The 13,219-nt window shown below is 41.0% G+C and overlaps 2 protein-coding genes across 5 annotated transcripts in view; one reads left to right on the forward strand and one right to left on the reverse strand.

The window, feature by feature from the left end:
• LOC132832450 (SLAM family member 9-like) overlaps positions 1–1,592 on the forward strand; it is a 57,881-nt gene extending 56,289 nt beyond the window's left edge. For both annotated transcript variants that reach the window (XM_060850459.1, XM_060850458.1), the window contains one exon: positions 1,072–1,592. In XM_060850459.1, coding sequence (XP_060706442.1) covers positions 1,072–1,156 — 85 coding nt within the window. In that variant the 3' untranslated portion in view covers positions 1,157–1,592. The remainder of the gene's footprint in view (positions 1–1,071) is intronic.
• LOC132832449 (RNA-binding protein 4B-like) overlaps positions 1–13,219 on the reverse strand; it is a 119,874-nt gene that overhangs the window by 5,975 nt on the left and 100,680 nt on the right. Inside the window, exon 6 of one of the 3 annotated variants that reach the window (XM_060850456.1) lies at positions 688–704. The exons of the other annotated variants lie outside the window; for them this stretch is intronic. Coding sequence (XP_060706439.1) covers position 704 — 1 coding nt within the window. The 3' untranslated portion in view covers positions 688–703. Of the gene's footprint in view, positions 1–687; positions 705–13,219 lie in introns of those variants that run through there. 3 annotated transcript variants of the gene reach the window in all.

Consider the following 13,219-nt stretch of genomic DNA (forward strand, 5'->3'; position numbering starts at 1 on the left):
CCTCAATTTCTCTCATACTTTTGTTACTGTGGCTATGCTGGCCATTTTCTCTGTTTCTGTCAATTGCTCTGTCCTAAGTTCTAATTCCTTCTACTTTTAATTCAAGTTATTATGCAAACCTAACTACAGTAGTATCAGGAAATTCAGGTTTTACTTGAATGAGGAACCACAGGGATACATTTACCTGACAAGAAGATAAAAAATTGAAGGCATCGTACAGAGACTGCAAAACACTCCCCATAATTTGCAAATAAATTCTGCAGCAGTGTGGTTTTCACCTTGGCCACAGACTCAACAGCACGTTCACAGCAAATGTGCTGCCTTTGACTAGTAATGAGTAATGAAGTAGTAACTGATAGTGCAGTGGACAGGAAAGAGAAAAGGTGCATTTCCAAAATTAAAACATATCACTGGTTTAGCAGTAGTTATCACTGCAGTCTTACACTGCCAGGGCCCCAGCTTCAATTCCAATGTTGGGTGACTGTCTGTGTGGAGTTTGTACATTCTCCTCTTGTCTGCATGCTCCAGTTTCCTTCCATACTTCAAAGATGCGCAAGATGGATTGGCTTGCTAAGTTATCCCATAGTCAGCCAAAGATGCAGGGTTGTGGGGATAGCGGAGTGGAGCTGGGTCAGATGGGCTGTTCTTCTAAGGGCCAGTGCAGACTTGATGGGCTGTATGGCCTTTTTCCATATTCTATGATTCTAAGAAAATTAAATGTCACATTGTCAAAACCTAATGATAATCAGAGCTCTGACTCTATTACTCTGACATTCCAGACTTGGCCCCTTTCTACCCTGTGAATGCGTACAATCCAAAACTCCCTGTGTATCACTCTCCAGTTGAATGTTCACTCATATGACTCTACAGTTGAGGTCTCCAGCAGTTCCACAAAATGCAAAGCCCTTCTTCATGACCCTGACACTATCAAATTCTCCGATACTATGCAGCAGCTGATTGAAAGATGCTTTTTATTTTGTTGATTCATTTTATAGAAAGTATTTTGTTCATAAACAAAATTCAATTTCTAATGCGAAACAACATATTCCACTGAAATTATTTTCTTTCAAGTCCCAGGGACATTTATGTCAATTGGATACCAGCGAAAAGCAGCAATGTGGAGGAGTTAAAGTTACCACAATATACGACGAAATAAAATTCAATCCGAATATGTTAACACCCAATGATAGCGACCAAGATGGAAGAAGAAGCAAGTGCTAATGCCTGATTGGCACCTAACGATGTATGGAAGACAACAGTAAACCTGACATGGCCTTAACAATTCCGGTGGTCTCTTGCTTGCCATGCTCTTGTTCTTACAGCTGACTTGGGTGTGTTTTCTTCTATGAGAAAGCAGATCAAGCGCCAAAGAAAGAATTTTGGACTCGATGCTTGGAACTTAATGAAATGAAGGAAACAGAAACTGAAAATGTTGGGACATTCACAAAGCCATCAGTATGAGGAAAAGAAATTACACTGGGTGATACAAGAGTGTGAAAATGAGGAATGCAGGTACTGGCACGGTGCAGATACAGTGACGACTTACATTTACATAGTATCTTTAACATGAATAAAATTTCCAAAGTGCTTCACTGATGATCATGGAAACAATTAAATGATTGGTGAAACAGCCAAGAGACAGAATTCATTTAAAGAGATGGAAAGAGGTCATAGAGTTGTACAGTACAGAACTCGTCCATGCTGACCAGATATCCTGAACTAATCTAGTCCTAATGCATAGAATACAGAACCCCTACAGCGTGGAAACAGACTTCGGCGAAACAATTCCATGCCGACCCTCTGAAGAGTAACCCACCCAGACCCTACCACTGTACATATACCCCTGACTAATGCACCTAACCTACACATCCCAGATCACTGTGGACAATTTAGCATGGCCAATTCACCTGATCTGTGGGAGGAAACCAACACAGACCTGGGGAGAATGTGCAAACTCTATACAGTCGCCCAAAGCTGGAATCAGACCTGGGTCTCTGGCGCTGTGAGGCAGCAGCGCTCACCACCAAGCCACCGTACCACCCCAATTGTCAGTATTTTTCCCAAATCCTTCCTATTCATGCATCCAACAGATGCCTTTTAAATGCTGTAATTGTACTAGCCTTCACCATCTCCTTTTGCAGCTCAATCCACAAACGCACTACTGTCTGTGTGAAAAAGTTACCCATTAGGTCTCTTTCAAATCTTTCCCCTATCACCTTAAACCTGGCCCTCTAGTTTTGGACTCCGCTACCTTGGGAAAAAGACCTTGGCTATTTAGCCTATCCATTCCTCTCATTTTATAAACCTCTATAAGGTCACTGCTCAGCCTCCGAGGCTCTAGGAAAAACATCCCCAGCTTATTCAGCCTCCCCCTATTGCTCAATCCCTCAAATTCTGGCAATATCCTTGTAAATCTTTTATGAAACCTTTCAAGTTTTTTTCCTCTAGCAGGAAGAGCAGCAGTATTCTAAAAATGTCCTAACCAATGTCCTGCACAGCTGTTCTATAGGATTAACTCCTCTGCTCAATGCACTGACCAATAAATGCAAGCACACCAAATGCCTTCTTTACTACCATGTTATCTACAACTTCACTTTCAAGTAACTAAACCTGCATCCCAAGGTCTCCTTGGTCGGCAACACTCCACAGGAACTTACCAATAAGTCCTACCTGGTTCATCTAAATTAAACTCCATCTGGCACTCCTCAGCTATCTGGCCCATCTGATCAAAGTCCCATTGTACTTTGAGATAACCTTCCTCGCTGTCCACTACCCTACCAATTTTGGTGTCTTCTGTAAGCTTACTAACCATATCTCCTATATTCACACCCAACTCATTCATACAAATGACAAAAAGGAGTGGACTCAGCACCGAACCTTGTGGCACTCCACCTGATCTCAGGCCTCGAGTCTGAAATACAACCCTCCACACCACCAAAATCTGTCTCTTCCCTTCAAGCCAATTTTGCATCTTAATGGCTATTGAGGTGTTGTGGATGAGTTGAAAACTGCAGTGATTTCCATCATGTCCTGCATTTATTTCTAAATTCAATGTTAAGCAAGTAGAGCAAAATAGAAACACTTCCAGTATATGCACGTTCTGTTGATCATAATGAGGAAGGAGAAGAAGCAAATGGTTGTTTGGGAAATTCCCGACTGCATTACTCAAAAAAATAGCTAATGGATAACATATTGCTCTAAATTGTAGTTCCCTGTGAAATAAGACACTCTTCCTCTTTGTTGCTAAAGGTATTCTCATTGTATTTGAGTGTTTAACTCACAATAGCTTTATTTACAACCAGTTGCACGTTCAACAAAAGAGTCTTTCAAAGCCAACTATAAAAGAAAATCCACAAAGAATGGTGTACAATTAACCATATGTTAGGTTCTTCAGAAAACATGAACTATATCATGAGTTTTGTCCCCCACTAACTAATTTGCAAACTGAAACAAACTTTTAAAAATAAAATTGCTTCAGTTGCAGAGTATCAATGCAAACAGAAGGCCTTGTGTTGTGGTAGTGGCATTCACAATTGGAGATCATCGTTTCCAAGCTCAGCTCCAATCTCAGAACAAGCAGTAAAAGCATGAAGTTTCCATAATTAGCGAGAATCATGTGGTAGCTGCAGCCTCACAGTAGCTGAATGCTGAAAAGAGGTGAGGTCTTCCAACTGAGTACACAGCAAAAAGGACATACAGGGTTGGTAGTGGAGGGAAGGTGCAGATTGTGGTTGGGGTGTATGAATGCAAGTGAGCGAAGATGCTGCATTCAATATTAAGAGTTGTAGCCCATGAGCCCTGATAGGCAGTGGGTGCAATAATAGAGTTAGAGTGATTGTGAGGGAGAAAAGACAGTGGCACTTATCCCCACAGAGTGGAAAAGGTTATTAAGTTCTTGCAGCATGCCGAGTGTTTCTTCAGACCGTGGAAACCACACTAACCTTGGTGCAACTTCAGATCAGGCTAGTACAGTGTCATAGTCTACACTGGTGCTATTACCTGCCCTCGACCTCTTCATTTCCAACTGCCGCTGGGACATTAACCGCCTCAACCTGTCTACCCCACTCCAACGTCTCACCCTCACAATGCGCAGGTGTAGTGGACAGTGAAGAGGATTACCTCAGATTAAAACAGGATCTGGACCAGATGGGTCAATGGGCTGAGAAGTGGCAGATGAAGTTTAATTCAGATTAATGCGAGGTGTTGCATTTTGGAAAAGCACATCTGAGCAGGACTTATACTCTGGTAAGGTCTTAGGTAGTGTTGCTGAACAACGAGACCTTGGAGTGCAGGTTCATAGCTCCTTGAAAGTGGAGTCGCAGGTAGATAGGATAGTGAAGAAAGCGTTTGGTATGCTTCCTTTATTAGTCAGAGTATTGAGTACAGGAGTTGGCAGGTCATGTTGCGACTGTATAGGATATTGGTTAGGCCACTGTTGGAATATTGCATGCCATTCTGGTCTCCTTCCTATTGGAAAGATGTTGTGAAACTTGAAAGGGTTCAGAAAAGATTTACAAGGATGTTGCCAGCGTTGGAGGATTTGAGCTATAGGGAGAGGCTGGACAGGCTGGGGCTGTTTTCCCTGGAGCATCGGAGACTGAGGGGTGACCTTATAGAGGTTTACAAAATTATGAGGGGCATGGAAAGGATAAATAGACTAAGTCTTTTCCCTGGGGTCAGGGAGTCCAGAACTAGAGGGTATAGGTTTAGGGTGAGAGGGGAAAGAAATAAAAGAGACCTAAGGGGCAACTTTTCCACACAGAGGGTGGTGAGTGTATGGAATGAGTTGCCAGAGGAAGTGGTGGAGACTGGTACAATTGCAACATTTGAGAGGCATTTGGATGGGTACATGAATAGGAAGGGTTTGGAGTGATATGGGCTGGGTGCTGGCAGGTGGAACTAGATTGGATTGGGATAGCTGGTGGGCATGGACGGGTTGGACTGAAGAGTCTGTTTCCATGCCGAATACCTCCATGACTCTATGTATGAATAAAAATAATGAAAGTACAGTCTGATATGCACTTGAGATGATATACCTGGCAGCTACTTCCTTTCATTATAAGAGACAGAGAACTGCAAACTACAAAATTGATTTTTACTTCGATATTTTTGGTATGCGAATCGAGTTCTGATAGATACATACTTCCTGGAGGATAGTTGACTCTATAATCCTTGTAGGAAATGGAAATAGGGAAGATTCTATAATGGATACCTAACCCACAAACCTGGTTTACATACTGGTGAATGGGATATGTTAAACAATTATGAAAGGTGTTAGTGTAGTGGTAATGAAGTGGACTAACAATCCTGTTTCCCAGACCAGTGTTCCAAGATACAGGGGATTTGAATGTCAAAAAGCTCATCTAATGTGACCACTATCACTGTTGACTATTGGAAAATAAACCCATTTGGCTCACTAATATACACTAAGGAAATCTGTTGTTCTTGCCTTTTCTGGACTGCATGTGATTCCAGATCCACTACAATGTGGTTAATCCTGAATTGCCCTCTGGATAATTAAGGATAGGCAGTAAAAGCCAGGTAAAAACAATGACTGCAGATGCTGGAAACCAGATTTTGGATTAGTGGTGCTGGAAAAGCACAGCAGTTCAGGCTGCATCCGAGGAGCAGTAAAATCGACATTTCGGCAAAACCCCTTCATCGGAAAGCGCAACTAGCAATGTATAACTCAAGAACAAATAAAAAAGAGCCTTCCCTGAGTTTCAGCTTTCTCATGAGGTGGTTTACATCTTGGTTGCAGAGGTTGCAGATCGAAGTCCTCCTGCTTGGCCTGGCTAAAATAGCCTGTAACTAATACAGGGTGTAAGTCACGGAAAGTCTACTTTCTTTCAGTGTGATATTGCACCTTTCCTAATCTATGGTTCTAAATGGTCTGAAAATGGTCATTTTACCCCCACACCCCGTGCTGCCTGCCAAAACCAAATATAAGTTAAATACTGTAAACTTCTTTTGACCACCTGATGTTTTGTGTTTTGTGATGTTGCAATGCTTCTTTAAATGCTATATTTTTTAAGTTAATTGATTCATTTGGTCTATATTTGTAAAAGAGTTTACAGGAACAAAAATAAGTTTTGTCTGACTCTGTAAATAAAATATTATGAGTCTATGAAGATTTTGTTCCAGTGCTGTAATTCTTTGACTGGATAGGTGGACCATATCAAGGATTTTCCCTGAGAAGTCTGAAAATGGCGCATTCCAATAAGTGGGAGTCAATGGCTGTTTACCTTTCTTCTTGACTTGGAGGTGTGAAACAATGCCTCTGGGTGCTCCGGTTTCCTCCCACAATCCAAAAATGTGCAGGTTAGATGAATTCACCATGCTAAATTGCCCGTAGTATTAGGTGAAGGGGTAAATGTAGGAGTATGGGTCTGGGTGGTATACGCTTCGACGGGTTGGTGCCGACTTGTTGGGCCGAAGGGCCTGTTTCCACACTGTAAGTAATCTAATTTAATCTAATGCCTGGATAGTAGCCAATACTCAGCCAGGCTAAAACAGCACTCAGCCTAACTACTACAAAGAGAAGCTATATGCAAAGATTTGAAAGATTTTGCACAAACACCCAGCGGTGCAGTTACACTCTGTCCCATAATTAAGGCAAATACAGTACTTTTCTACCATGGGACTGATGATGTGAGTGTTAAGTAGTGAGAGTGAACTGTTAAGATGATATAGCATGGAAGTGATTCTCAGATGGGTTGTTTTTATTCCTTTTTGGGTGAGAGATTCATGGCGAGGCCATCATTTGTTGACTTGGAGAAGGCAGAGGTGAACTGTCATCTAGCTTTTTGCTAATGAGTTTCAGGATTCCAGGAAAGCAGAGTTGCTAAGACCAGAATTGTGTGTGGCTTGGTGTGGATCTTGTAGGTGGTGATGTTCTCATGTATTTGCTGCCCATATCCTTCTAGATAGTAGATATGAATTTGGAAGGTGCTATTGAAGAAGTCTGGGTGAACTGCTGCAGTGCATTGTGTAGATGTTACTCACTGCTGCCACTGTGAGTCAATGTAAAACGATTGAATCTCAAATGTAGTTGATGGGATGCCAATCAAATGGGCTTCTTCATCCTGGTTGGTGTCAAGCTTCTTCATTATTGTTCAGGCTGCATCTTGTCCAGGCAAGTAGAAAATATTCAACCATTCTCCTAATGTTGACCTTGTACATGATAGACAGACATTGGGAAAACAGAAGATAAATACTAATTGCAGAATTCCTAGCCACTGACTTGCTTTTGTATCAAGTTCTGTTCAGTTTCTGACCAATGCTAAACCTCAGACATAGTGAGATTGAGTTATTGTAATCTTGTGTAAAGCTAAGGGGCGCTGATTAGAGTTTCTCTTGTTGGAGACAGTCTTGCTGGCTCAGCATCCTGGAACTCACTTCCTAACAGCAATGAGGATGTGCCTAGACACTGGTTTTCAGCAATTCAGGAAGACAGCTCGTGGGGCAATTATGATTGGCTAATGCCTACATTCCATTAAGGAATGAAATCAAATAACCCACTTGGAAGTTTACTTCTAGATTTTAACATTTTAGTCTCTCACCATCACTGCTTTACACCTGCATCATGTATCACATGGTAAGTGTTCTATGCTTGCATTAATTGTGGGGAGGAATTGCATGGCGTTTGGGTAGCAAGAATGTTCTTTTAGACTTATCAGGCAAAGCACGGATATTGTCCAGGTCTTGCAGCATATGGACAGGAGTTGCTTCTATATCTGAGGAGATACAAATGGTGCTAAATCAGCAAACATCCCCAGTTTTAACCTCATGATGGAAGGAAGGTCACTGATGAAACAGTTGAGGATGGTTGGGACTTAGACACTATCCTGAGAAACAAGGACTTTTGGCACAGTAGTAGGGTCCTCACCCTGGGCCAGAAGGCCTGAGTTCAAGTCCAAACTGCTTCTCCGATGTGCCCATAATGACTTCACACCTATTGATTAAAAAGATCTACCCTGAAGCACATCCACAGTGATGTTCTGTCACTTAGATAATTGAATTTTGCGAACCACAAGCATCTTGAGTAGGAGGAATAACTTCAACCGCAGAGAATTTTTCCCAATTCTCACTGGGTCCAGTTTTACTAGGGCTCCTTGATCACACCCTTGATCACATTTGGTCTCGATATCAAAAACCTCACCGCTGGAATTCTGCTCTCCCATCAACATTTGGACCAATGTTGATGAGAACAGGAACTGAACGCCCCTTGCAGCACCCAAACTGAGCATCAGTAATCTGTTGCTTCTGAGCAAGTACTACCTGTGGATGACAATACATCTAAACTACCAGGTTCTGAACCAGAAAGATTTGTAGAATAATTAAATTGCTTTTGTGCCTTTATAAGGTATCCAAAAATATAGTTAATCAACTTTTACTGCAGTAATTACATATTACATGAATTCAAATACTCTCATAACATAGGAACACCATTTCTCTAATATAAAAGCTGACTCCCAATAAACAAGAAAGCCAAATGGTTCCATCATCATCCTACCATACCATTGTCAAGCAACACAGAATCCAGTCCATACTGACCACAAACCCAAACTAAACTAGTCCCACCTGCCTATGCTTGGCACATATCCCTCCACACATTTCTTTTTCACTTACTATCTAAGTTTCTTTTAAATGTTGTAACTGTACCTGCATCTACCACTTCCTCTGTAACATCATTCCACACACAAACCACTTGGTGTAAAAAAAATCTTTTTATATTTTCTAAATCTTCTCTTCTCACCTTAAAAATATACCCACCAGTCTTTAAGTCCTCCGCTCTTTGGAAAATACACCTCCCATTCACCTTACCTAGACCCTTCATGATTTTATAAACCTCCAAAAGGTCACCTGTCAACTTTCAATGCTCCAGTGAAACAGGTCCCAGCCTCTCATAACTCAAGCCTTCCATTTCCAGCAATACCTTGGTAAATCCTTTCTGAACCCTGTCCAGCTTAATGCTATACTTCATATAACAGTGTGACCAGAACTCCACACAGTTCTGGTACTCCAAAAGAGGCCTCGTGAACATCCTGTAAAACCTCAACATAACATAACTTTGAACTAAGACACACTAAGTCTCTGGTGAACCTTTTTCTTAATTCAATGCTGTTCTGCATAGCAGGGCATAAACATAACAGGAAATTGTACTCTGTCAGCTTAATCATCCCTGTGAAACCACAAACTTATATAGAACAAAACTTCCAACTGTAAGAATCAAACTAATCACTTTCTTAGATGTTGCTGCCTGCAATTTCACCAAGTTTAAGTCAGGTAATTGGAAGAAATTCCCAGCCCTACTGAAAATGAAGTTAATGTGCAGATGTTTTGAGCTAAAATTGGACAGTACTGATTATCAGGCACAGAAGTTACAATTTGCATGCTACCAATATTGTGGTGAAGGTGGACAGCATGGAAATTTCCATGATTTAATTGAAACTGAAAAGGTTTTGTGTTACTGGCTACCTCTGTGTTCAGAAAAGGAATGAACAATATTATATTTGGTGTACATGGTTCCAACTCACTATTTTTTTTCAAGGACACCCACTATTATGTGGTGAAATTGTGCTGAATGAGACTGCTGAATATTTTGTTTCTTTATTCTTTAATAGCATGTAGGTGTGGCTGGGAATGCCAACATTTCCCATCTGTAATCACCCTTGAATTGACTGTCTTATTTGGCCATTACAGTTAAGAATTTGCTGTGGGTCTGGAATCACATGTAGGGTAAATCAGGTAGGAATGGCAGATTTCCTTTCCTAAAGAACATTAGTGAACCAGATGAATTTTTACAACAATTGTTCATTGCCATGACCGAGACTAACATTCAATGCCAGATTTATTAACTGAATTTAAATTCTACCAATTGACTTAATGGGATTGGAACACTTGTCCCCAGAGCAACAGCTCTCTAGATTGCTAGTCCGCTGTCATTACCACTATCCTGCCACCTCCCAAGTCAAAGAAAACAAAACACACTGGCAGAAAAAAAAAGCTCCAGCATTTAGAAACACAACATTCAGGAGTCTCCTGTCATTCGGTGCAAATTCACCGCATAATAACTGGGTGCCTTAAGAACAAATGGTGGGCTGGACCATGTACACTTAATACTGTTGTTCATTCCTTATCAAAATACAGAGGCAGTAACACAGCCTTTCAGTTTCAATTAAATCACAGACATTTCCATTTTCCAGAAGGCTCCAGCATATAGCAATGGTAATTTAATGGTAGAGGTAAGCAAAAGGAGAGACACCATGGTTCCACAAGGGGTCATGGCTTTTCAAGAACAATACTCAGAAGAGATTGGGAGTAGGTGACCAGAGACACAAAATTCCCAGTGCCTTGACCCAAGTGCCTGACAATAATTCCACAAAAGTCTTAACAACCCCATGTCGATGATCAGAAGTCATCCAGAATCAATGAGGATAGTGAAGAGTATGTATGTTCCTACTTGTGCCATTTTTTTCAATGCATGCTCAACCCCTATCTATGATGATAGCCAAGCTGTAGAGGATGTAACCATCCACCTCTTTCATCGATTTTCCTTTATTCCTACCCTTTCCTTCTGATTCTTTGCTTTGTGATACCCAAGAGTTTCCAGTTGCCCAGACAAGTGGAACACAGCGCAATGCCAAATAACCAATAAAGAGGCCTTATTGAGATCTGGGTGGCACGTGGCTCAGTGGTTAGCACTGCTGCATCACAGCGCCAAGGACCCGGGTTTGATTCCCACCTTGGGTGACTGTGTGGAGTTTGCACATTCTCCCTGTGTCTGTGTGGGTTTCCTCCCACAATCAAAGATGTGCAGGTCAGGTGAACTGGCCATGCTAAATTGCCCATAGTGTTAGGTACATTAGTCAAGAGTAAATATAAGGGAATATGTCTGGGTGGGTTACTCTTTGGAGAGTCAATGTGGACTTGTTGGGCCGAAGGGTCTGTTACCATATTGTAGGGAATCTAATTTGTGCCATGGTGAGTCTCTGGCCACAAATAAGCTGCAACTATATCAGAGTAAATGATATTTTATTTGCCAGTTCATCAGAAGGGGCATTAGTAGATGAGTCCTGCTACACTGACATTGTATGAGCACCTCAATACTGAAGAAGATTGGTGGTCTTTCACACTAAGATGCCATATGTTGGGAGGCCTGGCATACAGTAACCTGTCAATGAAAAAGTGGAATCTGAAATAACTCCACAAACGTCAGTATCCCATCACCAAGTGATTCGTTATTTGCACATGAATTGTCCTTGGCTTTAGTCCTGCCTCTTCCGAATCAGCTACTAGAGTGAAGGAATCTCTGGCAACCCTCTTTTAATCTGTTAGCCAGGACTCCCTGGTCTGTCCAGATTAACAGCCCCAATCAGGGAACTTATATTCTATGAGGCTCAGTTGCTGACCTTACTATAATCACTACAGAATCCAGTTCCAAAATGCTTGTTCACCCTATAGCCTCTTCTCACCCATTTCACTAACAGACCAAGTATGCAACTGCCACCCCACTCCTGTTGCAGCCTTTGAATGGGTAGTGGACCATTCACTAAATCTTCTACCCTCACTACAAGAATGTAGCAACACTCTCGGCTAAGTCATCAAAACACATTCAAGAACACCTCGCTGCACTTTCAGAGAAATCACAAGAACAGAAATTATTTTTTAAAAATCACTGTAATAACAGGCTAAGTGCCTGGTCCTGGAAGAAATGCTAGTGCTCATCTGAGCTTGCAGCTGAAAACCTGTTCTTTGCTATGTCGTGTATAAATTATTGTGCAAAGGGTATCACACAAGTCAGTCAGAGTGTATGATGTGAGGGTAGCGTCAGTTCAGCTGTATCTGGAAAATGCAGGGAGTGACTGATCATTCAACATTCTCAAGACTGTAGGCCTCATGTATTGTATCTCAAGAACTACAGTGAAGAACTACAGTGCACTTCCCCAGAGGTCAATCAGCTTCCATCATGCCATTAGCATTTGCTTTCACCACACAAAAACTATGTTAAAGGATTCAAGTATTCCTGCTTACCTTTCACCTCCTAATGTATCGTTCTGAAAACAGTTTCATCTGCCATACACTTAACACACAGGAACATCAGCAATTTTCACAAGTCAGCCTGTCCTTTCAGACTTCCTGCTTTCAAACACTTAAAACACTAAGCCAGACATTACCTACAGTGACATTATTGGCCAGGTAATCTAGTAGCTATTTCATTGGTTTTGTAATCCAGAGGCCTGTATTATCTTGCATTTCATTAGTTAACTATCAGAATTAGCAGCACGGTGGGAGTCAATGTTGATGTAAACATGTTTATGATAACCGTGAAAAACAAATGGAAAATTACTACAATCTCTGACAATTGTTATTTGCATTATGAAAGACAGCAACCCACCCTACGCTGCATCTGAAGCTTGCCCATGCTCACTGTGGTTTCTTTCAGTTGGTTTGTTCTGAATCATTACAATTCAGTGAAAAAAAAATTCCACGCAGTAAATCTCACCTTAAGAAGGTTGAACATTGGAACACTGGATGTGATGGAACACGTATACTGGGAAATATGAACAAAAATACTTGAGCCACATAAAGCAGGGTTGGTAAGATCATTTTTTAATTTGGACCCGATTAAATATCTTTGCAATTCCAATGGGAAATATTCAACAATGTTATTAAGAATTACAATTTTTTAACACAGTCACGGATATGAGCTGGGCCACTAATTGGCAGTTAGGAATCAACCATGTTGCTACAGATCTGGATTCACATGTAGGCCAGAAAAGGAAGGCAGAATCCTTCCTGAAAGAAAATTAGTGAACCAGATGGGTTTTTCTGACAATTGCCAATAGTTTAATGGCTGACAGTAAACTCTTAATTCGAGATTTTTAAAATTAAATTCAAATTCTAACATCTGCCATGGGCAGTATTCAAACCGTGGTACTGAGAGTATGAAACATTCCCAGAGCATCTACTGGATTAATATTTTAGCCATAATACCTCTAAGCCATCACCTCTCCAAATAAACAAAGATAAATAAATTACTTTAGTACAGAATTATATTTCAAATTTGAATGATCACTACTTTTGCTTCCTGATACTGCTCAGCTTTTAGATAGAACTACTGCATTAACATTTTGAACAAATGACTGGGTTGACATTAATCTTGAATACAACCACAAAGTTCCCCTTCATGAGAGTAGGTATCAGGACCAGAATA

Source organism: Hemiscyllium ocellatum, chromosome 35 (genome assembly GCF_020745735.1).
Source record: "Hemiscyllium ocellatum isolate sHemOce1 chromosome 35, sHemOce1.pat.X.cur, whole genome shotgun sequence".
Taxonomy (NCBI): Eukaryota; Metazoa; Chordata; class Chondrichthyes; order Orectolobiformes; family Hemiscylliidae; genus Hemiscyllium; species Hemiscyllium ocellatum.